Source organism: Podarcis pityusensis, assembly GCF_964106645.2.
Source record: "Podarcis pityusensis genome assembly, chromosome: 12".
Classification (NCBI taxonomy): Eukaryota; Metazoa; Chordata; class Lepidosauria; order Squamata; family Lacertidae; genus Podarcis; species Podarcis pityusensis.
This window is the reverse complement of record NC_138037.1, coordinates 32,067,403-32,094,433: the sequence shown is the minus strand read 5'-3', so window position 1 is coordinate 32,094,433 and position 27,031 is coordinate 32,067,403. Positions and strand designations below refer to the sequence as shown.

General features: G+C 41.6%; 1 protein-coding gene across 6 annotated transcripts in view; it reads left to right on the top strand.

The window, feature by feature from the left end:
* Nucleotides 1–27,031, top strand: part of DGKB (diacylglycerol kinase beta) — a 253,677-nt gene that overhangs the window by 146,424 nt on the left and 80,222 nt on the right. For all 6 annotated transcript variants that reach the window (XM_080974724.1, XM_080974726.1, XM_080974722.1 and 3 more), the window contains one exon: nt 519–583. In XM_080974724.1, coding sequence (XP_080830850.1) covers nt 519–583 — 65 coding nt within the window. The remainder of the gene's footprint in view (nt 1–518; nt 584–27,031) is intronic.

Genomic DNA, 27,031 nt, shown 5'->3' with positions numbered 1-27,031 from the left:
ATCAGAGGTCCTCCTCCTGGTGCCGCCAGCTTGAGGGTCAAGCAGGAATAAAGCTTTCTTAGGAGTGGCAGGCCGATTCTAGATCTCCTTCCTGAGGGAAATTTGCATAGTACCAATCCAGTTATATTTTAGGCACCAGGTTGAAACAAGTTTATTTGTTTCTCTCCTGTCCCTCTACCTAGGAGGCTTCTTGTGCCTTCATAATGTGCCCTGGGATTTAACAGTGGTTTGAATTTCATTGCCGCTTATGAGTTTTAGTGTGGTTCATTATATTCTTATGGTGCACTTTATTATTTTTATATGCAGAGAAGTTATTGTGAGGCACATTTTGGCGACTTTATTTTGGAAGCTATTTTTCTTGCGTTTTGCTAATTTCAAAGGTGGCATGTAAATTTCCTAACTAAATTGTGCCCAGAGAGTCTTTTGTCTCATGTGGTTAAAAGAACCTCAGCAATATTTTACAATATTTTGCATTTCAACAAAAAAATGAGATATCTGCTCTTCTTTTTCTCCCCTAGGATGCTTCGATTGCTCACAGGTTTCACATCATGCGAGAAAAACACCCAGAGAAGTTCAACAGCAGGTGAGACCCCTATACACATACACCTTACCTAGCAAGAGAGGCTGGTTTTTTTTCCAGATGGCGAAGAAGCATCTGCCATGACAAAGAAAGTTATGAATTTATCATGAATGGAATAGTGTCACAGGCCGCAACATCAGTACACCTTTCATTAAGGTGTGTCCTCACCAGCACTCTTGTCACTTTTCATTTCAGTTTCCCCCTCACTTCCCTGGAACAGATCTTTGCATGTACCCATTCACAAATATTGGCTTGTTTCCTTTTCCCCCTTCTCCTTCTGGAAATGTTGAAGTGGATTCTAATTCTTTTTAGTCCTTATAAATTGTATTGTGCCCAAGCACAATGAGATAAATGAGAGCCAACTTGGGTGGGGAAAAGAGAAGGATGGGATTTGAGTTAGGATTGTGAAATATCCGAGATCCAGGATCATGAAATAATTGTGATTAGCTTCTTCTATAGAAATATGTATAGGTGACCAACAAGACATCTTGGTGGATGCTGAGCTGCAATGGCACAGGAAGCCAGTGTGGTGTAGTGGTTAAGAACGGTAGTCTCGTAATCTGGGGAACCGGGTTCGCGTCTCCGCTCCTCCACATGCAGCTGCTGGGTGACCTTGGGCCAGTCACACTTCTCTGAAGTCTCTCAGCCCCACTCACCTCACAGAGTGTTTGTTGTGGGGGAGGAAGGGAAAGGAGAATGTTAGCCGCTTTGAGACTCCTTCGGGTAGTGATAAAGCGGGATATCAAATCCAAACTCTTCTTCTTCTTTATAAAGGGGTTGGGGGAGAGATTCAAGTTATTCAAGTCAGCAAGGGGAGCAGCAAGTGAAGCGTGTCCTTAGCAAGCAAAAACCTCTGTTAAGAAAAAGGTACAGCCTTGTGTGTGGAATAGACAACTCTGAGGATGTGCAGCACAAACGATGACAGATCCAGCATGCTTTCTTTGCGCTTGTATCAGTAGCAGATTGCGTCAAACACTTTCTGTCTATATGAACTTTTCACATATAGGGTCCCCTCCCCCTTCTAGTAAAATCAGTTGTTTTCCAATATTGTAGCCGAAGTAGGTACCATTCTAAATAACAAACTGCTCTGGCATATAAAATGCTTGCCTCTCAAGACCAGCGTGATAGAGATGATGATGCACTGTGTGGTATTTGAAGATCCCTGAGTTGACACTTTGCCATTAGGCATTGCAGAACACTTATTAGGCAGCTGCAGCTGTGAATCCTTATGTTTTGCTTCTACTCACATACTTGTGGAGCCTCTTTCATACTCATCGCAAGAGCCACTGAATGCCGTTTTACAAATATAGTCCTGTCGTTAGGAATCCTAAAAAAAATGTGTGAAATCTGCAAAAACGAAGCTTTACACAAGTTCCTCGGGACGGGTTGGGGGAGTTGTTCACATGAACTGTGCTCCAAAGGTTATTTATATAAATATAATATAAATTATATTAAAATTAAGTAATAATAATAATTTATTATTCATAGCCCACACATCTGGTTGGGTTTCCCCATTTGGGGCGGGAGGTAGGTAGGAAGTGTTAATAAATACACATAGAGTTTCTCATTTGATTTTTTTTCTTTCCTCTATTTTTCATTGGGAAGTGGGTAGGGATTTTGTAACAGAAAGCATGATCCTTAAAAGTGCTGACTTGGCGGACTAGCCTACCTCCCTCAGTTGTCACAAATGCTGTGGTGAATGGGAATTCTGAAGGATTCTTAGCATTTATGTAAGCAGGTTTTTATGTGTTAAATCTACGGGACCGCCTCTCCTGGTATGCCCCGCAGAGGACCTTAAGGTCCATGAATAACCATAGTTTAGAGATTCCGGGCCCTAAGAAAGTCAGACTATCCTCCACCAGGGCCAGGGCCTTTTCAGTAATGACTCTGACCTGGTGGAATGCTCTGTCCCATGAGACTAGGGCACTTCAGGATTTAACCTCCTTCCGTCGGGCCTGTAAGACCGAGCTATTCCACCTGGCCTTTAATTTGAATTCAGCCTGATCATTTATTTCCCTTCTCTTCCCTCCCCCTCCCCTTTTATGAAGATCACCCGCTCTGAGACCCCACAGCTAATTCTCCCGTGGTCTCCTCGCTGGCCCAAGTAGGACCAATTCAGCCAGCTAGCCCTGGGGATTATTTCCCCTAAATTGATTTTTGAATTTTGAATTTTATTGTTATTCATGTTTTTATACTGCAATATTTTTTTTTACATCCACAAGCTCCTTTATTTTATTTTTTAAAATAATATTTATTGAGAATTTTAAGATTACAATTTTTATACTGTATTTTATGCTCCTTTTATAATTAAGTGTTTTAAATTTGTTGTTAGCTGCCCTGAGCCCGGTTTTTGAACCGGGAAGGGCAGGGTATAAATAAAAAAATATTATTATTATCATCATCATCATCATCATCATCATATTAAGGGACAAACACAGGGGAGGCAAACCTCAGGCCCAGAGGACAAATGCACCTCACCAGGGGCACTAGCTCTTGGGGGCTGAGCCCTTTTGCCCTGCCCCATATTGGGGGGGGGAGGGTCCAGGGCCCCAATGTTCAAATAGCACAGAGGTGAAACATGGAGCCAACCATGGCACAGCTCCAGTGGCTGGCTCCTTCCCCCAGGTTCGAATCAGCCTCCCACAAATGGCAGTGCCAAAAAGAGGCAGAAGAAGAGGAGCTGCCAGCCATTGAAACCACACAGTTGCCATGTTCTTGGCTCCTTCTGACATCCTGATGTCCCACGTGAGACATTGTGCCCCCCCCCATGGCCCTCACAAGCTGGCACCTCTGCACCTCGTACCCCTGCCAGCCTCTTTCTGGCTTTCAACACTGTCTGCCAGTCATGCTGCTCTCCACAGGCCACACTCCTTGTTGGCACTGCTCCAGGCTCTCCTTAAGAGCTTCTGTCTGGTTGGAATGCATCTTTGAACTGTGAGCTTGCATGGCTGAATAGCTAGGGATGATGGGAATCGTAGTCTCAAACATTTGGAGGGCCGGAGTTTGCCTATGCCTGTGTTCCTGATGCTCCTGGCTTCTGAAGTGAAGTGGAATAGGACTTTCTCGCTGGAGGGAACATAATTTATAGCGTATAGGAAACTCCTTCTCAGCTTCCATAGGCACATTAAGACCTTCCTTTTTAGGAGAATCTTGGAAGAGGAGGTAGTTTTAGAAGACATCTGAAGGCAGCCCTGTTTAGGGAAGTTTTTAATGTCTGAAGTTTTTAGTGTTCTGTTGGGATCTGCCCAGAGTGGCTGGGGAAACCCAGCCAGGTGGGCAGGGTATAAATAATAAAATTATTATTATTATTATTATTAGTTGTGTTTGCTGGTAGTTGCTGTTGATAGTTAACATATTCACTATTTTAATATTCCAGTGGTTGCTCTTTTTACTGTTTTCATTGAGTTTTCATTGTTTTTATTGTTAACCACCTGGGAGGCCTACATTCAAGCAGTGTATAATGACATTAAATAAATAAGTACATGTTTTATGAGATACATGATGAAACCAGATGGACAAAGAATCTGAAGTAGGGCAGATGGGTGTGGTTTCTGCAGCAGCTGTAGATGAAGCTGGAATTGTGGTGATACAAGGTTTTTGGGGCTATGAGAACATGTTCCTTGAAGTCTAGCACCACCCATGTGGAACTGTATACTGTTATAAGTTCCTGTTTTACAACGGCGCATCTCCAAAATGGTTCTCTCAAGAATGATTCTATAGGAAGAATGCAGCTTTGGGCTAGCCAAGGTCAGTCTAAGTGCCTGCAGAGACAAATGGCAGGAGCTATCAAACACTTGGCAAATAAATGCAGGATTTCTAGCCTCTTAATCGTGAAGCTGGTTTATAAGGGTCCTGCTGCATATTTTCAGCAGTTGGCAATTATAAGTTATAAAAAGCTCAGCTAATCATATGGTTTCGGCTCAGATTTCATGTCACAATAAATCATATGCCATTAATAACATCTGCTAGCCGTCTCACCTTGAAATTCATCTGTATTTCAAAGAACCTGATGCCTCTAACATTATCTTAAGGAAATTAATTGCAAAAATATATAGTCTTACTCCTTATACTCTTTGCTGTATAGATACTTGAAGAATTTGAGTGGGAAATTATCTAGTACTGGGATAATTCCCATCATGAAAGGTTGTGCAAAATAACTGTCAAAGTTTAATTTGCTGTGGAACTACTATATTATGTTTGCCTATTGTGAAGACACTTCTTATGTAAAAGCATTTCAAAGAGGAGAGCAGGGTCTATGCACTCTCTGGCTTGGTTCTCACATCACGCCAAGCCAAACCATGGCTTAGTGTGAATGTGCAAAAAAATCTGGGCTCTGGGAGAGGAGTTTGCACTTGCTTTATTCCTCACCTATCATTTTGGTACTGTGCTTTGTTGAGCCAAACCACAGGCTGACATGGCATGTGATCTGAACCCAGCAGGCTTGTGGTTAAGGTCTCCTGGAACAACCATGAGCCAGAAACCAAACCTTGGTTACAGCTTCTGGTTTGTCTGGAGAGCCATGAGCCTTGGTTCGGATGGCATGCTAAGCCAAACTATGCCTTAGCTTAGCACAGTGTAGCAGCAGAACAACTAGGGTGGAGTGAAGCGGCTCAGTTCTTTTCTCTGGAAACCTGCATACTTGTGCATTTGTGCTAACCTGTGGTTTAGCTTAGTGTGATGTGTGAACCAGACCTCTGTCGTGGATGAACATTCCCATCAGGTAAAGCCCATCCTGTTCCTCATGCTGAAAGACCCAAAACATTTTATAGAAACAAATGTCACCTTCTGACATTTGTTTCTGAACTCTTATGATGAAGAAATACAGCACCCCAAATGTAAATGCATCGTCTTGGAAGCAATCAAACTTCTAAGTTAGTAAGATGGCAGGCAGAGTCTGAAACTCTTTGCGTTCTCATTTTTCTCCTATGTAGCTGATAGTTGCGGTCTTGACATTTTCTGTCTGTCAGTGCAATTATGACCCTGTTTGATGCCAATATCTGCCACTTAACATCTGCTGACAGTCTCATTTAATAACACCATATACTTAGCCATCTTGGAGGCCACATGCATAAAGTCATCTACAAAAATATACATAAAGTATGATAAAGTCTCTGAGCCACAAGTATGGAATTTAACTTTTGAGGAGAAGAAAAAGATAAGACAAAACGGTACCTACATCATCATCCTGACCAGGTTCCATGTTTTGAAGTAAACCTTATTCTGTGTTATATATCCTTCTAGTACTAAGGTAGATGAGGCCTTGGACTTAATAGTGTTGCTTCAGAGTTTAGGGCTGGCCTGTGCAGCAATAATTTTCATGGAGCACAATTAGTGCCTGTGATCCTAGAGGACATGCATCTTGCATTTTATAGTGTTTCTAAGATGTTGCCTTCTTAGTTTGTGATTTTAACAGGAAAATGTCAACCATTATTCATTTCCATGGATAGCGCCAATCCAATTGTATGCATGAACCACCATCGTACAAGTTCAGTCCGGTTTCCACTTTTGGCATGTCATTTGACTAGAATTAACTCCCCCCCCCCTATTTTTTTTTCTTGTTTGTAGCAGCATAACAAACTCTTTATTGTGCTTGTGCTGGACCATGAACACATTGTGAACCCTGACTTAAGGAAAATGGTGTTGTCTATTTCCTCTGTTTCTTTAAAAACAACAACCATATCTAGCTGTTTGATTTTGTTAAAGGCTTAAAAACAAACAAAAAACAGTAGTGGTAGATATTTGTACTCGTAACACCATGGCCCATTGTTTAGCTTTGCAAAGAAGTGCGAAGGGTGAACATGGCCCACAAATATTGGTGCACCAGTCAATTATATTTAAATAGTCTAGAGAACATAAATAGCACGCAGGCCTGTACTCACCCGTTCCAAACCACTCATACATATTCCAAGCCATTAATGCAGTTTCTGTTGAAATCAGCTGAAGTTTTTAATGCAGCTGGAGACCCACCTGTTTGTCCACCTTAACTTTAGGAGTTACTTATGAAAAAAATCTAAGAAGGGATAGAAAATTAAACCTATAGCTTTAAGCTATTTTTCCTTGGGGGAATGGTGATGCTTCTTAATCTCTAGAACAAGACCAGAATTATTGTGTCGGTGACTGCCTTTCAGTGTACCCTTGAAATAATAGATGTCAGCTTGACAGGGCTCTGCTGTCAGCATAGGAGAATCACAGTCTGCACCACAGGCTGACAAATCCAGGCACTCTTTAATGTTAAGCATCTTTCCCTGCTGAGTTGAAAAATTGCCCAGCATACACTCTGCAAGTACAAACTGTTGATTCAAAACGGATCCATATGCTATAGGCCAATGTCAATAAAATCTAATTTTCTTCAAAAGATGTCAGGCAGGCAACATATTTTCATTACATGGATTACTTTGAGTACTTCAGAGTCGCCGTCCCCATACCCTGCACAGTTAAGCCAGGATGTTGAAGTGTCAACTGTGTATCATCTTATTCATTAAATCAATGGCCGTTCAGTAGCCATTGATTTAATGGGCATGCAAAACCTTTTGGCTTGGCTTAGAAGTAAGCTTAACAGCTACCAGCTTTTGAGAGAATTAACTTGGTTTATTCCAATTTCATTCGAGCCTAGTCAAACTTGTCCATCCGTACTACCATCTATTTAGTAATACCTAAATTACTATTTAGTAATACCTAAATTTAGTATTACCTAAAGAAAAGGGCATAAGCACCATCAGTGGACCACAAAGGATAAGCACTGCCCATCCATTTGCATCAACAGAGCACTTTTTCAGTATACTAATCTTTAGCTTATACACAGCCTGTAGAAATCTGGAATCTGAAAAACTGGGGAAACCTTAAGTTTACTTTATTTTCCACGGTCCTCCTTATACAGACAGATCAAAGCCTGATTTTAACATGTAAATTCCTGCTTTTTGCAAAGCATTCTTGTTTATAGAGCTGTCCACAGAGACAAAAACACATTATCTAGCATGTCATCATTCTTATACTCTTACCCCTTGCCTTTAAGCAGAAGAATGAAGTGGAGGCGGCTAATGCATAGCCTTTTAGAAAGTGTATCTTCAACATTTTAGAAACCATTTTTCAGTTCCTGCTTGTGACAATTCATTTGAATTGCTTGTGTTGTTTCTTAACATGTATCACTTTTATGCAAATAAAACTTTGTTTTGACTTGATCACAGTTTGCATTTTTAGAAGTAGCATCATTCAGTCATATTGTTTTTCATGCCTTTGCATTAGGATGCTCGCATAACTAAACACATTTACATCTCATTCTTCAAAGTAGAGGATTGTGTTTGTGATACAGAACATTATCGAGATTGCAGACTTCCAGTGTAATTCACCATCTCCTTAAACAATTGTACTAGTATTTAAACTGGCTTATTCCCATTGAACTGTTTAGTCTGCTGCTCCTGTTGTTGCCACTGCTGTGGCACAAATAAAGTATTTTCTTATCCTTGACAAGCCTGATGAAGCTGCCCCACTTGTCTCCAAACACATCTATCATACCTTCTTACTGTGTTTTGCCGCTGCAATATTGTCAGGTACTAACTAAAGGGACATAGCTAGTCTAAGGAATCCTGGGCTAAGATACAAGAGGTCCTTTTCCAACGTCCTGAAACCTTTGTCACCTCTACCCCCAAAAAATCTATGCCATTTGGCTTCTTCCTCTGTCTGCAGACATCAAAGCTGAATCACTGAACTGGCACATGCAGTTTGCCACAAGTTTTTTATCCTAACTTCACGATGCACATGCACATATATTCATAGGGATTAATAAAGCAGTGCCCATGAACTCATACATATTGTGATTCATCAGCACTAGCCCACGTACATCAGCAAGGCAGGATAAAAGACAAAAACATGGATGAAACACAGTGCAGGTGGATTGCATGTTAAGACTTATTTTTGTATGTATCAATACATACACGTACATTAGACAGAAGCGTGGAAAGATAAGAACGCATAGTTTCTGTAAGAATGGAATATAGTATAGTGGTACCTCGGGTTAAGAACTTAATTTGTTCTGGAGGTCTGTTCTTAACCTGAAACTGTTCTTAACCTGAAGCACCACTTTAGCTAATGGGGCCTCCTGCTGCTGCTGTGCCACCGCTGCATGATTTCTGTTCTCATCCTGAAGCAAAGTTCTTAACCCAAGGTAATATTTCTGGGTCAGTGGAGTCTGTAACCTGAAGCGTATGTAACCCAAGGTACCACTGTATTCGGCACACAGTCTTGCTAAGAAGAGTAATTCAAGTCTGCGACAGAATATATCTTCTTTTCCCATAGTCTGAAAAATTGGCTTTGCTAAATACTTCAGACATCAGTTTTAATAACAAAACCTCTTGTCTGGTTATAATATCCGGGCTCCATTATAAGTGACATATTGCTTCCATTTTATGACTTTCTGAAGAGTTTGCAACTACTCAGAGATAGCAAACTGTTAAATAGTTTCAATGTTGTCCAAATAGTTACAATTTTTTGTATTCAATAAGCATTACTTGTATCATTTACTATCATATCCTGTCATTCACTGCTTGGTAAACTGCTTTCTTCCTTTTGTTTTACATGCTAAAAGAAGCTTGCGGTCATCTCATTTTTAAAAAATTGTTTGCTTTAGAAGACTGATAATTAGCTTTGCTAGATTTGACAAATCTGCCATTCAGTCTTTTCTAGAGTAATCATAGTTACTCTAGCAATAGCAACTTCAGATTGAGAAGCAAAGTATACTGCTTCTACTGTATATTTATTGAAAAGATTAGGGAGCTTGAGGTATTTGAACTTTGTAGATTCCTGTGCAAAATAACCTGATTCATGCTTCTTGAACCAACATGTGGATAAACTTAACTCTCTATGTTCCACTCCAGATTTTGCACTTCTGTTAAAAGGTGCATTTAAATAAAGAGGTGTTACTGTTTTTCAGCAGGATGGAATTATGCAAAAGTGTCACAGACAGGAAGTAGATGTGTTCATTCTTCAGTAAAATGTTGTTTCCTGAATAAAGCACTGTTGACCTTCTTAACATGCAGAATTGTGTTTTGCCATGGTTCTTCTGGAGTGGCTCCCACATATACTAAACCATGTTCAGAGGAATAAATGCATCTAGCATACTGTGGCATATGCGCAGCATTCATGCATTACATGTGCCACCTGCATCAAAATTACTCATTCAAGGAGTGCCCCTACTTAAACCTGCTCTATCTTTTGCAGAGATCAAAACATCATTCGCATCATTTAGGATATTTGAGTTAATTAATCTTCATCTGTTGAAATGAATATGATCTGCAGAAGTTAGTAGAGCTTCCATCTTTGCTGGTTCTAATTTGACTAGACACTCAACCTCAAAGGAAATTACTTCTGTTTCTCAGCCTCCACATTTGATCATAGTGATACTTCACAAACATTTTCTCTCTAACCCTAAGAAGAAGAGTTCTGGAATTGTTGCCAGGTTCCAGACTATTTGTGTGTTGAAGCTAGAAAACTACCCCCCACATTTAAATAACCATTAGGTATATTTGTTTTACTTGGTCTAATATTTTTATGGTTTCTTTGGTCTTGTTAAATTTAATCTGTTATTTATTTTTACCCAGTGTCCCTTATTATATCCTCATGTGCATAATTCCAGTTCACAGGCCTGGTGAAAACAGCAACTCTTCCCAGCAGTGGCTCTTCCCAGTGAGGCAGTTGCAAGGACTGAAGGTCCCCACCTTTCCCTGGTTCTTTCCCAAGCAATCTGAGCTTCCTTTGTCTTGCCTGCCTCTGCTGTGCCCTCTTCATACATACCTCTGTGGGTTCTGGAAAACTGGGGGGGGGGTGGAGAGCACAGGAGTAGAGGCCTCATCTCTGCCTCTTGGCCCCCCTCTTCTTCAGCCTCCACTTCTGCCTCTGATTCTGGGCTGCAGTCTGTCACAGACTCTTCCTGCTCACTAAACCCTGTTACTTCTTCAGCTTCCCACACCTCCTCCTCCCAGTTTGCTCCCTCTGGCCACTCGTCATCATCCCACCACCAATCTCCTGACTCTGAACTTTCTTCCCTTGGGGGGTTGCCCAGCTGATGCCACCCCCCCCCACTCTTCTGCATTCAGCCAGTCCATGACGGCTCCTTAACTTCCTTGAACTCCCCTTTTGTTCTGACTTTCTCCCCCTCCTCATTCCTCTCGCTTCTTCTGTTCCTTTAACAGACTTTAGTGTCATGCGAAATAATAAAGGCTGAAGGTTTCAAGTATGAGCCAGGATTTCAGATTTTATTATAAAGTTAAATCAATAGCTACTTAATGCCCTTGGTTTAGTGTTTTAATAAAATAAAATAAAAACTGACAAGCTGACAGACCTGCAGGAAAATGCTGTTAAACCATGTCTGTTGCATGAAATTTAAAGTCTCTCTCTATTTGAGTAGTATTTTCTTCAATACATTATGTCCTTTGACAACTTAGGACAGAGATCCACCCCCTATAAACTTTGAAGAAATTCCACTGAAGTCAGTGAGCTTGAGGATCCTGAAGTGCATTTTTTTAGTGTGTATTCTTTGGCATTTGTCTATGAACTAACAAAAGCTTGCTTCACGCTTGAAAAAACTCTGGCACACATGTCAGTAACCGATATGACCATATACTGTGCAAGGGTGCAGCAAGGAACAAGTGACATATATCTCTTTTGGAGACAATATTAGATTTTCTCATGGAGGTAATTTTAGAGAAATGCCTTTGCACATAAATGAGAATGTAAACTTGCCATGTGCACGCTTTTGCCATCTCAAAAGTAAAGGTATTGAGCAGTCCGTAGCATGCTATTTACAATTCAATATAGAACGTGACTGCCTCTTTAGCAGTATAGTAGGAATATTTGTATTTGTCAGAAAGGGTTTTGTGGTGGATATGTCTCTAGTCTAGAGCAAGACTGGGGAACCTGAGCCATCTAAATGGTGTTGGATTCCAACTCTCAAGAGTCCTGAACCTTGATTATGGTGGCTGGGGTTGATGGAAGTTGAAGTCCAGAAACATTGCGAGGACCACAGGTTCTCTATACCTGAGCTAGAGCTACTTAGGCATGTGGCCAACAGACTTTATTATTATGGCCTAAGGAAGAGACGCGGGTGGCGCTGTGGGTTAAACCACAGAGCCTAGGACTTGCCGATCAGAAGGTCGGTGGTTCGAATCCTCGTGATGGGGTGAGCTCCCGTTGCTCGGTCCCTGCTCCTGCCAACCTAGCAGTTCGAAAGCACATCAAAGTGCAAGTAGATAAATAGGTACCGCTCTGGCGGGAAGGTAAACAGCGTTTCCGTGCGCTGCTCTGGTTCGCCAGAAGTGGTTTAGTCATGCTGGCCACATGACCCAGAAGCTGTCTGTGGACAAACACCGGCTCCCTCGGCCAGTAAAGCGAGATGAGCACCGCAACCCCAGAGTCGTCCGCGACTGGACCTAATGGTCAGGGGTCCCTTTACCTTTACCTTTTTATGCCTGTTGCAAGTACAAGGAAGTAAGGGGCCCTTCCAGTGGTCTGAAACAGCACGGTCCTGATGTTAGAACCATACCAGCTTAGTTTTCTTTGGTGCAACGAGGAGCTCCTCACACTTCAAAACAACCTTGACAGATTAGAGAACTGGGCAAAAACAAACAAGATGAATTTTAACAGGGAGAAATGTGAAGTATTGCACTTGGGCCAAAAAAATGAGAGGCACAAATACAAGATGGGTGACACCTGGCTTGAGAGCAGTACATGTGAAAAGGATCTAGGAGTCTTGGTTGACCACAAACTTGACATGAGCCAACAGTGTGACGCGGCAGCTAAAAAAGCCAATGCAATTCTGGGCTGCATCAATAGGAGTATAGCATCTAGATCAAGGGAAGTAATAGTGCCACTGTATTCTGCTCTGGTCAGACCTCACCTGGAGTACTGTGTCCAGTTCTGGGCACCACAGTTCAAGAAGGACACTGACAAACTGGAACGTGTCCAGAGGAGGGCAACCAAAATGGTCAAAGGCCTGGAAACGATGCCTTATGAGGAACGGCTAAGGGAGCTGGGCATGTTTAGCCTGGAAAAGAGGAGGTTAAGGGGTGATATGATAGTCATGTTCAAATATATAAAAGGATGTCACATAGAGGAGGGAGAAAGGTTGTTTTCTGCTGCTCCAGAGAAGCGGACACGGAGCAATGGATCCAAACTACAAGAAAGAAGATTCCACCTAAACATTAGGAAGAACTTCCTGACAGTAAGAGCTGTTCAACAGTGGAATTTGCTGCCAAGGAGTGTGGTGGAGTCTCCTTCTTTGGAGGTCTTTAAGCAGAGGCTTGACAACCATATGTCAGGAGTGCTCTGATGGTGTTTCCTGTTTGGCAGGGGGTTGGACTCGATGGCCCTTGTGGTCTCTTCCAACTCTATGATTCTATGATTCTATGATTCCTCTTCCATAATGTGAAAAACCAAGGGCCATAGTAAGTAGGTGCCTCTTAAGTAGCCGACAAAAGGTGTAAAACATCGGTGCCAAATGTACATCTGTGAAAAAGCAGTTTAACAATTTTGGAGCCAAAAGAGAGCAGGAGTGTAGTGGAAGGAGAGCTGACCTCTTTCCCCCCCCTCCAAGGAGCTGATATGGGACTAAAGGCATTAGGCTTTAGGCTTCCTGAGGATCTTCCCATCTTCCTTGTTTACTATTTCTGCTACAAGTTGGCATTACATATTGATGTTTGTTCACATTCACTGGTTGCAGTTAACATGGCAGGTCACAATTTGGGTTAAAGGAGCATTTCTCCCTCTCTTGTTGCTTTATTAGATCAACATTTTTTGATGAGAATTCTTCCTTCTATTTTCCTGTTTATCATAATTTAAAAAGGTGTGATGTGGCCCATTCTGGCTGCAAGCCCTGCAAGGTCACACCTTCATCCTTCTCCTCCTCCTCCTCCTCCTCCTCCTCCTTCTTCTTCTTCTTCTTCTTCTTCTTCTTCTTCTTCTTCTTCTTCAAGGGATGGGGCAGGAAAGGTGGACAATTGACCCTGCACTCTGTCAGAGCAGGGTATTATACTTGGTTAGGTCATTTCTAGCCTGTGGAGACAGAAGAAGCTGGGAGAAAGTGTGCTGGAAATCTGCTGACTGCCAGACGTGTAAATTATGTCTCTTGGGAGATCCCTTTTTTACTACTATGTTAGGCATAGAGGATTGGATTCTGCCTTCTGTCCCTGTTATACCTATGTGGCCTTAATATTACAGTGTGAAGACTGGTGCTGAGGATAGCAAGGATCAGAGAGAGCTCTCTGTTGCCCCATTTTCACACAATGAGATATTTTTGAGAATTTCATTTACAAAGGGATAATGGTTATACTCTCTATAAGCATAACTTTTAGGAATGTGCCTACACCTGTTGTAAAGCAATTGGCTCTAATGAAACATCCTTCACACTCAATGGAATTCCTGATTCCTTTGAGCTTCGTGTTTTTCACCTTTTATTGCAAGACATGGCAATAATCCTCACTTTAAAAACAACAAAGAAGTGTAACCGGCAAAAAGCCCCACCTATTTTAAAATGTGCTTCCTTGGGGGCAAGTATGATCTTGTCGGCATCTATAAGTAACATTTGAATCTAAACAAATTTTTGATTTTGCAAACTAGGTTCACTTTGCATTTTACACATTATGGTGTTGCAGAAGCTTCATATTGACATAATGAATAAATGAGAAAGACAGACAATATTCTAATGTCCTGGAAAAAAAGTATGTTTACTCATGCACGTTTATATTATTATGTTACTTTATTTTTTTTTTCCTGTGGAGAGGGTAGAAATCTAGAAATGATGGAGAGTTGGCTTCTTGTGGTTCTGAGGAATAGAACAGTCATATATTACATTATAATAGAAAAGTTTGGAAAGGTTTTATGAACATGATGGTTTGCGCTGATTAAAGCAGAGAGAAATGTCTTAAAATGTATACCATTATATGTAGCGGTGCCATTTGATGTAGCATGGAGACGAGATGAAGTTGTTTGAAAGTGCAATATACAGTTTGATCTCCAAAGCTCATTAGAATACCTGGAAGAAAGACCACCCAGGATTCTCTGCTAAGTTCGTGGTGGGGATGCAATCATAAATGTGAAATGTTTTGGGGAAACTGAGAAGATTAACATTTCAATATATGTTCACACTTGGTTATAATTACCTTTTTATAATAGCTTGATACACCGTATTTGACAGGATTTCACATATATTTTATAATTGGGTATGAAGCCATCTTAAAGTGATAAGTGTAGTCTATCATGAATGTACCTTGAAATGTTACTCATCAGATCTCCAAAAATGTTTCACTCTTGGACTTTTACGCTATTCTTCTTTCAATGACCAAATAACTCTTGTACTGGGATCTGCCTCTATTGTAAAGTCATTTAAAGGGGCATGTGCCAAAATTATATGTGTACTCTTAACTCTTGAAGTGGTGTTGACATATAATGTGCTTGAACGTCTCTGAATCCAAAATGTAGCATGTGGTGCCAACTGAAGCTTAAATGTCAGCAAGGGACATTTGTTGTGGACTGGATACAATTGGGTGTAGATCAGTGATGGCCAAACTTGGTCCTCCATGGGACCTACAATTCCCATCATCCCTGACCACTGGTGCTGTTAGCTAGGGATGATGGGAGTTGTAGTCCCAAAACAGCTGGAGGGATAAGTTTGGCCATCACTGGTGTAGGTGAAGCTCACAGAATGGCCTTTTCTCCCCATCATTGTGAGGCAATATGAGAAGAATTGTGCTGTGGAAATGTTTTGTAGATTATTAGTAATTATATCTTGTTTAGAATTGCCATTAGCACTAATGTTGCATCAATTAAGTTCAAGAGAAGAGTTTTAGCCTTCAAGTCAATAGCCAATTTTTCTTCACTCACCATTTTAAAAATGCATTATCCACTGAATAATGCTGAGTACACACTACAGAAAGAAATATTTTTAGCGTGTGCTAAATTGCAGTTAAATGTAATGTAAAATACATACAGAACATTTTCTCCTTTACAGGTTTAGGAGGAAAATAGCCTTAATTAGTATTTAATGGTTAACACTTAATAAACCATTAAAATGTTGCAATATTAATTTTAAGATGCAGTGGTAGTGAGGACCTTCAGAGACATGGGGTGAAGGGAACTGGTAGCGTCCTTAATATAATGAAACTTAACAATTTTATTTGTAAAGAAAAACATTATTTAATAAAATGGCAAGCTGTCCCACTGTAGGATACACTAATTTGCTTTTAAAACTCTGCCTTGTACTCTATAAGAAGGTGATAATTAGGTTTGCAGATTAGAATAGCTTAATCAGACCACTTGTCTAGATGCTTGTTAAAGTACATTTTCCCCTTCATATAAGCCTCCTAATAATTAAAACCAATGTTTAAAAGTCACTCGTTTTCAGCATCATTTTTAGAACAAAAAAACCCCCCTAATAATATGCCGTGCCATTCTTAAGCTTATAAAACTCTTTAAAAGGTTAATATTTGAAAAAGAATATGAGAAGTGATTAAGTGATAAGTTTAGGCATTGCAATTAGATTGGTAGAGCACCTATAATATAAAGCAGTACTCATTCATATCCGGATTTAATTTCTTTCACTGCCATTATTAGTTGTTCCACTTAACCTTTTTTATATAAAAAAATCACATAAAATTATCTTGCATGAGTAAATTAATACTCATTTTTTGATGTCTCTGCACATGTGAAATGTTGTACCAATATATATGTATGTATCACCAGTTTTCTAATTTTAAACAAAGCTGAAAGGGACAGTCGGTGAATCATTGCATGTTAAGTCAGTACAGGCAGTGTACCTGATTGCAGTACAAATAAAGCCAATAGATAAAATAACAATGAATGTGCAATGAATAGTTCAAGTCTAAACAATTTTAGGTTTCTCTGCTTGTCACAGGATTAGAGCTGCATCTACTGCTTTCTGAGTTTCTTCTTAAAAAGAAACCCAAGTCAATTTCCTATACTTTGTATTTTCACAGCATTAAATACTTCTTTACTTGAGTCCAGGAAGGTGGTGGTTGTTGTTGTTTTTAAATGTGAAGTAGACCGACTCAGTTCACTTCAGTGAATAGTTTTGTGTACTCTGAGCACCTACAGACATGTTTTGCTGCTGCTTCTTTTTGGAAAAGACACAAAATTGGTTTCCCACAAAAGGAAATCTCTCAGCAGGAAATACTTTATAGTGAAGACTTCCTAGTATGCCAGAGTTTCTTTATAAAGTCACCATGTTTCTATTCTGATGTTAGATGTTAGATTCGTAACACATTCCTGGGAGGCCAGGAAGGTCTTGAATCAGTGTCTGAGAGTGGTGATGGATTGGATGTCGGCTAACAAATTGAGGCTTCATCTGGACAAGACAAAACTGCTCTTGCTCAGTAGAACTGCTTTGTTTTGATCAAAAAATCAGGTGTACGGGCTTGTGTGTGTGTGTGTGTGTGTGTGTGTTTACTCCCAGTCTTGCTCCTGGATGATCAGGGCACAGCTGTGGCCAGGAGTCCTTTTGTACACCTCAAGCTGGTGTGCTAACTTCCTCCAGTCCTAGAGGAAGCATATTTTGCCACAGTCGTATTTTGCCTTAGTTTCACCAGGATTCAATTGCTTAATGTGCTTGAAATGGGGGGTGCCTTTGAGTATTACAGTGGTACCTCGGGTTACAAACGCTTCAGGTTACAATCGCTTCAGGTTACAAACTCCGCTAACCCGGAAGTAGTACCTCGGGCTGAGAACTTTGCCCCAGGGTGAGAACGGTAATCGCGTGCCAGCGGCACGGCGGCAGCAGCGAAAGCTCGCCTCAGGTTAAGAACGGTTTCGGGTTAAGAACGGACCTCTGGAACGAATTAAGTTTGTAACCCGAGGTACCACTGTGCTTGGAAACTTCTGCTAATACAGCCAAAGTTCTGAAGGAAGTCGGCATACATTGCTGTCCTTCTCACAATTTAATCCACACAAGAGCCTTGTAGTAGTAGTTGTAGTATTAGTAGTAACAGGCAGTTTCCAACACAAATAAAAAAACATAATAAAACACCAAATATTAAAAACTTCCCCATACAGGGCTATCTTCAGGTGTAAGGTAGGTTAGGCTGAGAGTTGGTGACTTGCTCCAGGGTCATCCAGGGAACTTCACGGCTGAGTGGAGGTTTGAACCTTGTTTTCTTAGGACTAGTCCAATACTAACTGCTGCACAATGCTGGCTCTCAGATACTTAAAATACTGTCTGCTCCGCTATCTCTGCTGCATGTCCTACTTCCATCAGAGCTACTGTTCATGGGAACACAGGCAAGGACAGCCTCTCTCTGCCCCAGGAGATTTTAAAAAAACTTTTAAAAACCAACAAACCATAAATAACAAACACATGTAAAGAATTACAGTACATAGAAGTCTTGTTTCGTTTGGTATGCAACACTATGTTTTGAGTCTTTATTCTGTTTTTCAAAGAAAGAAGAGCAATACATTATTACATCTCAAGCTATCAAGTGAAGCTGGTGTTGAGGTCCCCAGCTTCACTGGTGATTGACCATAGAATGAACCCATACTACTGTCCTACAAAATCACATTCCATGTTTGTTTGTCTTGTTGCTTGCATTTGCTATGTCAGTATTTCCATTAAGGCATATGCCCCAGGAGATCTGGCTGACCCCTTCCTTAATGGCATGTCAGGTGAAAACTTCATTGCTTGTTTTGGCAGGCCGGTTGGCCTGACCAGTTCCTGAACTGCTATCCACCAGCTTTTTAAAAAGTGGGTTTATCTGCTCTTCTTGTTCAGCTTAATATTATATGGTGTTTTTAATGTTGTCAGCTGCTGTGGGCATCTCAGAAATGAGACAGAAAGGGGAGAGACAAATATATTTAAATAAATAAACTCTATTCAGATGAAATTTGTTTGTTTGCAGGAGTTTGCATGCAGCTGCAGAAGTTTCCACTTCTGCCCTTAGACAGAAGGAGAAGGAAAAAATGTCATAGAATTATTTAAATGCTTGAACAATAGGTTCAGGAATAGTAAAGGTTAGAGGCTCTATCAGGTCACTTTATCTTTTTTTTTTGACTGCCTGAATTCTAAAGCATTCTCAATATTAACCTTTTGAAAAGGCAGAAAGAAGTGGTAGATGATTAGGAGATACTTAATTATCTGTTTCTTTAAGGTAGCTACGTTCTCGTCCGACCTCTTAAAGCTGCCAACATTTTCATAAAGCTGCCAGAGAGAGAGGGAGAGTTCTTATAACTATCCGATTGCACAGCCATAATTTGAGATAAAATAATGCATCTAGCTATGCTGTCATCTATAATTCATGGGCACTTATGAGTGTAATTCATTGAAATTTCACCTCTGGCCCAACCTCTGCAGCTCCAGGAAGCAAGATTCATAACACATTTCTTTATGGTTTTATCCAAATCATTATATGAGCCTTATAGGGGGTATAGGCAGTAAATCATACAAAACAAACAGAGGGCAGGTGTCTGGCACAAACCTGAGTCTTTTAATAATGGAATCCGTGTCTATTTCTTTATTTTTATTTTCTTCTCTCTCTTTTTGGAATATGGGGGAGGGGAACGAGAAACAATTGAGTTGGCCTCCTGCTAGGCCTAAGCTCTCCTTCAAATGTCAGCTGTTTTCTAGGGCTCTAAAAAATTGAAGATCCTTCTCCTCTTGACCTACTAATACATCTCAGTCATAGTTCGCTGAGAAGCTGTGACAACATGCACACTGATAACAAGGCATGCTGTTTGATCCCTATATTCCTAATATCTACCTGCACAAGCATGTCTGGTCGGCAATTGGAACTAACGTGAATTAACCCAGGTCACGTGGGCCATTTGCCTGATTTTTACCATCCACCTGCATAATTAACCAAAAGTAGGATCCATTAACCGAAGCCCGGACCATATTTGCATGTTGCATTTACAGGGTTTTGGCTCTTACTCTGGAGGAAATCCAGACTCTGCCCGCCCTTGTTACAATGCATTACAGACCCATCTGGATCATCAACAGCAGCGTAAGCGGATACCATTGAAAGATATAGGATATTTCTGTCGAACTTACCTCTCCTTCTTAAGACCAAACTTCACTTGATGCTAAACAGGTTACAGCAAACTTTATTTTACTCTTAAAAGCAGGTATGGCAGCATACACACACACACACAACTGGATGAGGGTCAGGAACACAACATGTGGGATGGGAAAGCAGCTAATCCTTTCCTCTCCTGCCATGGCCATAATGCTAATCAATCGCCCTGAAGCTACTATTGGGAGGGAGGACACAAAAACCATGAGTTATCCATGTCACACGCATACCTTTTCTCTGTGTTCCAGAGATGCTCTTTCAGGATGCAAATTATGACAATTATCTAGCTGGGAAACATATTTAGGAGGTGTGCAATCAACATAATAAAGCTATGAATATTTTTTTAAAAGAATTTGCTGTGCGTTTAATTCATTTGGTTGACTGCCTTCTACTGCCGTCTGTCCATCTCTTTGCATTGTTTTCTACCCTGCTAAATCTTGACTCCCATCTTCTTTTTATTTAGTTCTTCACTTTCAGTAATCCAAGCCTTTCATCTAGACCAGACTTAATCCTAGACCATAGTTTAGTGATAATGGTTAGTCTGCTTTTGCATCACCGCTTCCTTTCTATAGCAGGGACTCAGCTACATTAGTAAAGAAGCAACTATTTGAATGTGTTATAAACATGCAACACCAGGTGGTGCCAGAGAGCAGAAAAAAAATCTACTCCGTTTTCCATAGGGTTTTTTTCTTTTGTTGTACCAATCTATTTTTTGCCTTTTTTATAGCATTTTGTTCATGTATGTAGATCCACCCCAGGTGTGAAGAGGCAGTTGGAAGCAGCCACTTTCCTTTCTAACTAACCACAGTTTGTATTTGGCTTGTTTAGGCAAACTGTAGCTCAAACTAATCACAGTTTGTCCCTCTAACTGTAGCTAGAGGAGGCTGCTGGAAGGGGCAAAGAAAAACGGGGAGCGTTCAAGCCCAGTGCTTATTCATGTAGCACTAAACTCTCCAGTTTAATGTTATCTCCAAATGCAACCATTTTCTTTCTCTATCCTCTTTTCCACTCCCCCCCCCCTTTGGTTTTAAATAGCAAAAATATATATGAAGGGCCACACCATCTACATGCAATCTATTTTGATCATTTTTATGTATAACCTCATAAATAAATTTGTTGAAGAAACACTACTGAATTACAGTTCATCTGCTGCCATTGCTAATCACTGTACTATGTGTTTTCTGGAACAACAAACAATGCCTTTCTTTTTCTGTTCAGTATTGCTATGCTAAGCTCCTTACATCAGATGTCTTTTGCTTGTAATCATTGTTTCATCAACTCAGCTGACAGTCACCATTGTCTTTCCGCATCCCATTTGAAACAGCAAAACATCTCTTCTTACTGCCATTCAGCTACTGATTAAATCAAATCTCTGCTGATGTATGTGCAAGCAAATATGGACCACATTTCTTCTGTCCATGTTTCATTCATATACAATATAAAAACTAGAAAGTGTGTGCGAGAAAGGATTTAATTTTCACTTTATCCAGTTCATACAATGAATTTGATAGGTATTTCTTAGTACGAAATAAACTTTTGTAAGCTAAACCCATTAATCATGATTGGGGCCCCCTCTACCTACAGCTGTGCAGACAAGGAGAGAACTTCTGTGGGACAGTTGTACCTCGAGTTACATACGCTTCAGGTTACAGACTCCACTAACCCAGAAATAGTACCTCGGGTTAAGAACTTTGCTTCAGGATGAGAACAGAAATCATGCTCCGGCGGCACGGCAGCAGCGGGAGGCCCCATTAGCTAAAGTGGTGCTTCACGTTAAGAACAGTTTCAAGTTAAGAACGGACCTCTGGAACAAATTAAATACTTAACCCGAGGTACCACTGTATAGTGACTGGGATGTTGGATTTGGGTAAGAAGTACTGCTCCACACTCAGCCATGAATGGCCTTCGACAAATTACAATTTCTCAGCCTAATCAACTGCACAAGGGACTCCTTTTCATGGAAGCTGAGTTCTGCTTGTAGGAGGGCTGATTCTACTCCTGGAGGAGAACGTGGGATGCAAGCAGGGGCAGCCTTGCATGAGGCAAGGTAATGCTATTTGCCTCAGGGGGCAGATCTGACCCCCACCGCTGTACTGTTGCCAGTCCCTGTCAGGACTTCAAGCGCTGCTGAAACATTGTCCTCACTGCTGCACCCACTGAGCCCTCACTGCTGCATTGTGGTTGCAGCATGGGTGCAGCTGCAGGTGAGGATACAGTTGCAGTGATGGGTGGGTGCAATGGTGGGGCAGGGAAGGGGCATGGTGGGGACTCAGTTATGGGGTGGAGCAGAGGCTGTGTTGTTGGGTTTTGCCTACAGCAGCAAAATATCCCAGGCCGGCCTTGAATGCAAGGCGAGGTACAGTGGTACCTCGAGTTACAAACGCCTCAGGTTACAAACGCTTCAGGTTACAAACTCTGCTAACCTGGAAGAGTTACCTAGAGCTGAGAACTTTGCCCCATGATGAGAATGGAAATCATGTGCCGGCGGTGCAATGGCAGCAAGAGGCCCCATTGGCGAAAGCACACCTCTGGTTAAGAACAGTTTCAGGTTAAGAACGGACCTCTGGAACGAATTAAGTTCATAACTAGAGGTACCACTGTATTGGTATTAGTTGGGGACCTGAAGATCTCCATCATGTATGGGGAAGTTGCTAATTTACCCCCCTCTTCCCAAGGTCATAGGATACTCCAGAGCCATGCTTAGTATAGAATGAGGGACTGCAGTCTAGGGAGAAAATCATTGTGAGATCAGGAAGACCTCTGCCAGAGAGAGCTGCATTGACTCTGCATGAACTGTGTACTGGACTATATGAACCAATAGGGACATGGGTGGCGCTGTGGTCTAAACCACTGAGCCTCTTGGGCTTGCTGATCGGAAGGTCGGTGGTTCAAATCCCCACGACGGAGTGAGCTCCCGTTGCTCTGTCCCAGCTCCTGCCAACCTAGCAGTTCAAAAGCACACCAGTGCAAGTAGGTAAATAGGTACTGCTGGGGCGGGAAGGTAAACAGCACTTCCATGTCCTCTGGCACTCATCACAGTGTCCCATTGCACCAGAAGCGGTTTAGTCATGCTGGCCACATGACCCGGAAAGCTGACTGTGGACAAACGCCGGCTCCCTCTGCCTGAAAGCAAGATGAGCGCCACCTTTGACTGGACTTAACCATCCAGGGATCCTTTACCTTTGCCTATTATGGACCAGTGCCTAGAATTCACTGAAGGAAGTGATAAACTGCTCTTTTTTTGTTCTAAAGCAAAGGCAGATCCAACAAAAGAATATTCTGCAAATCTCTCAGGCTGCAGTCCTGTGCGAATTATTTGTGCATAAGTTCCATTTGAGTTTTAAGTATACTTAACTGTGAACGAAACTGCATCCTTAATGAGTAGATTAGACTTTGCAAAGCCAAGGAGGTTTGGAAAATGGAACCAAATGTAAGATGCCCCTTATCTATAAAAGGACGTTTGAATGCTAACTTATAAAAGACCTGTTGATTTGACTGAGCGATAGATGTGACCCTTAGGGCCTATTTTCCACTTATACAAATGGAATGTGTATACAGCCCCTGAGCAGCTGAAAAATATTTTTCCTGTAAGTTTCCTAAAGCTGTTGCATTCATTTCGGTGGCTCAGGAGTAAGTGCTTTTATTACCCACTGAAGCATAGCTGCCATAGCCCTTAGAATCTGTCAAATGTCAAGATGATGCAAAATATAACATTTGTAAATAATGCATCCAGTCATAGTGTGCATTTATAGGGACTCATTCATTCTTTATTATGACTATAAATACTCTATTATATGTATTGTATTAAAACAAAATATGTATGCCTTCACGGCATTAGGGGAAATGTGTCCCTATGTAAATTTACTAAGTTATAGTGCAAATGCAGAAATAGATTCTGCTGGTATTAATAGTGTTAATTATTTTATTGTTATTAAAATTTTTGTAATACTTCAGTGTTTAAAAAAATCCTCAAAGCTGATTATAATGATTTTTTTTTTTTTTTTTTTTACAATAAGCCTAGGCAGATCAGAAGAAGACACATTTCCCCCCAGAAAGCATGGATATGGGAGAGCAGATTTCATAACAGCACTTGGTGCTTCAGAAGGTTGCGATTCCATAAGAAAGCTCTATCTATAAGCCAACTCCAGCAGCAAATTTGATGTGGAGTGCAGCCACATCCAGAACTGATTTAATACCATGTACTATTTCTTATGAGTCTCAAATCTTTCCATTACCAGGGAGTTTATTTTGGATCAGAACATGCACATTTGTATTTGATTTTTCAAACAAAAACCAGCAAGAAGCTGGCTCCAGCAAATGACTGGTTGCTGTTGCATAATGGCTAACATCCAGACAGTCATCTGTTTGCCTGCAAAATGCTTTCCTTCACACACAAGTAGCAGCTACTATTTTCCTTCTGGTGGCAACTCTTCATGGTTCATGGGATCCTGCTTAGGACGCTTCTTTCGTAAGGGCCACAGCTCAGTGGTAGACCACCTGCTTTGTAGGTTTAATCCCTAGGAGCCTCTGGTAGGGCTGAGAGAGCCCTGTCTGTAAACCTGGAGAGCTGCTGTCAGTCAGTGTAGACAACACTGAACTAGATAGATCAATGGCCTGACTTCGTGCAAGGCAGCATGTTGCGCTTTATTGTAATTCAACTTTATTGAATTACAGAATGTGAGCGGTATTGGCTTAGGCATTGATTGGACCTGACTATATCTGACTCCTGCCCATTGTGCAAGAAGTCCAGTAAGGGTAAGCCACTGGTAGGGGGAGCCCTGTCAATGCGAACCAACTCAAGTTCCCCCTGGTGTTCCCATCGGAGTCGTGTCAAGGCCCTAGCCCCCGACCGGGCTTCGGACAAGATCAACACCCCTAGATTCCTTTAACAGAATACCCTTAAGCATGGAGGGGCAGGTGATGGCCACACCTCCCCTCCCCCACACAAGGTCAAACAATGCCTAACCGCCACAAGAGCCCAAAGGCTCACCGCCAAATACCCTCACATCTGTAACCAGTGCCTCCAGCCCTCTGCAATATCGGCCAGCCATATATCATTCCCCCAAGTGGCGTAGAACGGGGGATAACCAAGGGGGGGGGGGAGAGAACGATCACCTGAAGAGAGAACACGGGGCTCATGGCAACTCACCCCACCAGCACTGCGGCTGACCTGTAGAGTCCGCACGCGGCACTTGTCAGCTGTTCCGCGGGCTGGCAAAGTTGCCGATCCAGATCAAAACACTCCAAATACCCCAAAATACTCCAAAATAAAGCCAAACTCCAAATAAAACTAAATAAAATTAAAGCCCGCAGCACTAACGATGACCACCAGGATTGAGGAAGCGAGCCAAAGAGGAAGTCCTCTGGCTCGCTCCTCAGTTTAAACCGCCCCGGCCAGCGGATTGGCTGGCCAGGCTCTGCCGTGGCCGGGATCCCCCAGGCAACGGGGCACAAAGTCCACCGCAACTCCTCCCCACTGGGAAGTGGAGCGGATTTCCTAACCTTGGTGCGGGGCTCAAGATGTTGCCCCGGGGTGTGTGTGTGAAAAGCTGAACGATTCTAAAGAGAGCAAAAGGCATATTTGGAGAGTCTCTAGACCCATGATAATCCTAACACGATGTTTTTTGTAAATCATATAGCTCAGTTTAGACAGCAGTATAATTCAGGTGATTTGATCTATAATGAAGCAGTTTATGCCAGTAAGTACATTATCAAGTAATGGCATTGACAATCAGCATTCTTGTCAACCCAGTCTGTCATAAACAAACCACTAATGAGACAATGAAAATAATTAATACGGTGTTAATGGGCAGAAATGTTTGTAATTATTTTCTAGATATAGTCAGTGAGCTGGATGAGTACAAGCAGTTCATATATTGTTTTGTAGTTGTTGCCTATTTGATGTAAAGCCTAATTTATCCCAAAGGGCTCAGGGTAGGTAAAAAGTGCAAATTACAACATACTTTTTTTTTTTTTTTTTACAGTATTAGCTAGGTTATTTTCAACTATTTCAAATTGTAGATCAGTTCTTCATATCATTGGGTTAAAATGCTTGCTTGTAAGTGAACACCAAAATATCATTAAACTTCACATGGTTTTTATAAACCCTACAGTTTTGAGGTTTTTTTAAAAGCTATTTTAAGTTTTGGACTTTGATGACACATGATACAATCCAGTCTAACGGCCGTATCCTGTGCTTCTGTTCTGCTAGCGCAGCAGAGTTGCTTTCTCTGCCTTTCTCCTCTCCTGCAGTCTCCTGCACACCTTCAAAACTGAAGGGTATTTCTCTAGGAGTGTAAGGTACATAACACATAGCAGGTTAGTAGGATTCAGTCCAGACCTATGTTGAAAGCACTAAGATTTTAACCGCAGATAAATTACCCATATCATTGTCAAATTTGACATTTGGGGGAAAGGATGCCTGAATTCAGTGCTTTCTATCCTGCTCAAAAAAACAAGCTTAAAACTCTCAGTTCCTTCTGATAATATTTTTGGCCAGCATTCAAGGATGGAGTGCCCCATATGTATGTCCAACTATAGGAAATTTAGGTTTTTCCATACTACAGGACCACAAAAGTTCATCCAGGCACAGAGGCCTTCTACATCTACAACATTTTGGTCCAATGGCCCTGATCTCTATCTCCTCACACAGCCTTATGGGCCAACTTCAAGTGATGGGCAGGAATTCCCTGTCCATCATCTGACATAACCTGTCAGAGTTGGCCCCAGGGGTGGGTGGTAGGGGAGGAGATGGCTTGAAGGACTTGCTCAGACCAGTACTTTCCAAATGGCCAACAAACAGCTGATTGCCATGTGCTTGGGTTGAGCAAACGTTGCAAGCCTTGTGCTTGGGAAGTGTTGAGCACAAGCTTTACAAGAGCTTTGCACAGTGCTTCCCAAGAACCCAACAACAACTGGTTGTTAGGTGCTTGGTAAGTGCTTTGCAAAGATCTTTGCAGCAAAGCCCCGGACTTACCTGCCCCACAGGCAGTGCAGGTAGTCATGGCTTGCCACAAACGGCTCCTGAACTGAATGGTGAAGCCTGGTGGGCCAGCTTTGGCCCATGGGCCAGAGGTTCACCATCCCTGAGATACAGATTGCCCTTGCAGGAATGAGGCATGCAACTTTTTGAAATATGTTTTGGAAGGATTTCATGTAAGTCTTTCAAGAAAGGAGTCTGGGGAGTGACTGATGGGCTTGTTATTACTTGAATGTACCTCATAAACCACTTTTAGATGGATTCAGTTTCCAAAGAGGCTATTACGTGATGATCTCTTCGGTCCTTTTCTCAAAATATTACAGAAATCCTATTTACACAACCTCCTAAAAGGATGGGGAGGGGAAACCTCCTCCTAAAAGGAAAGCACAGTATGTCTCCAAGGTTAAACGT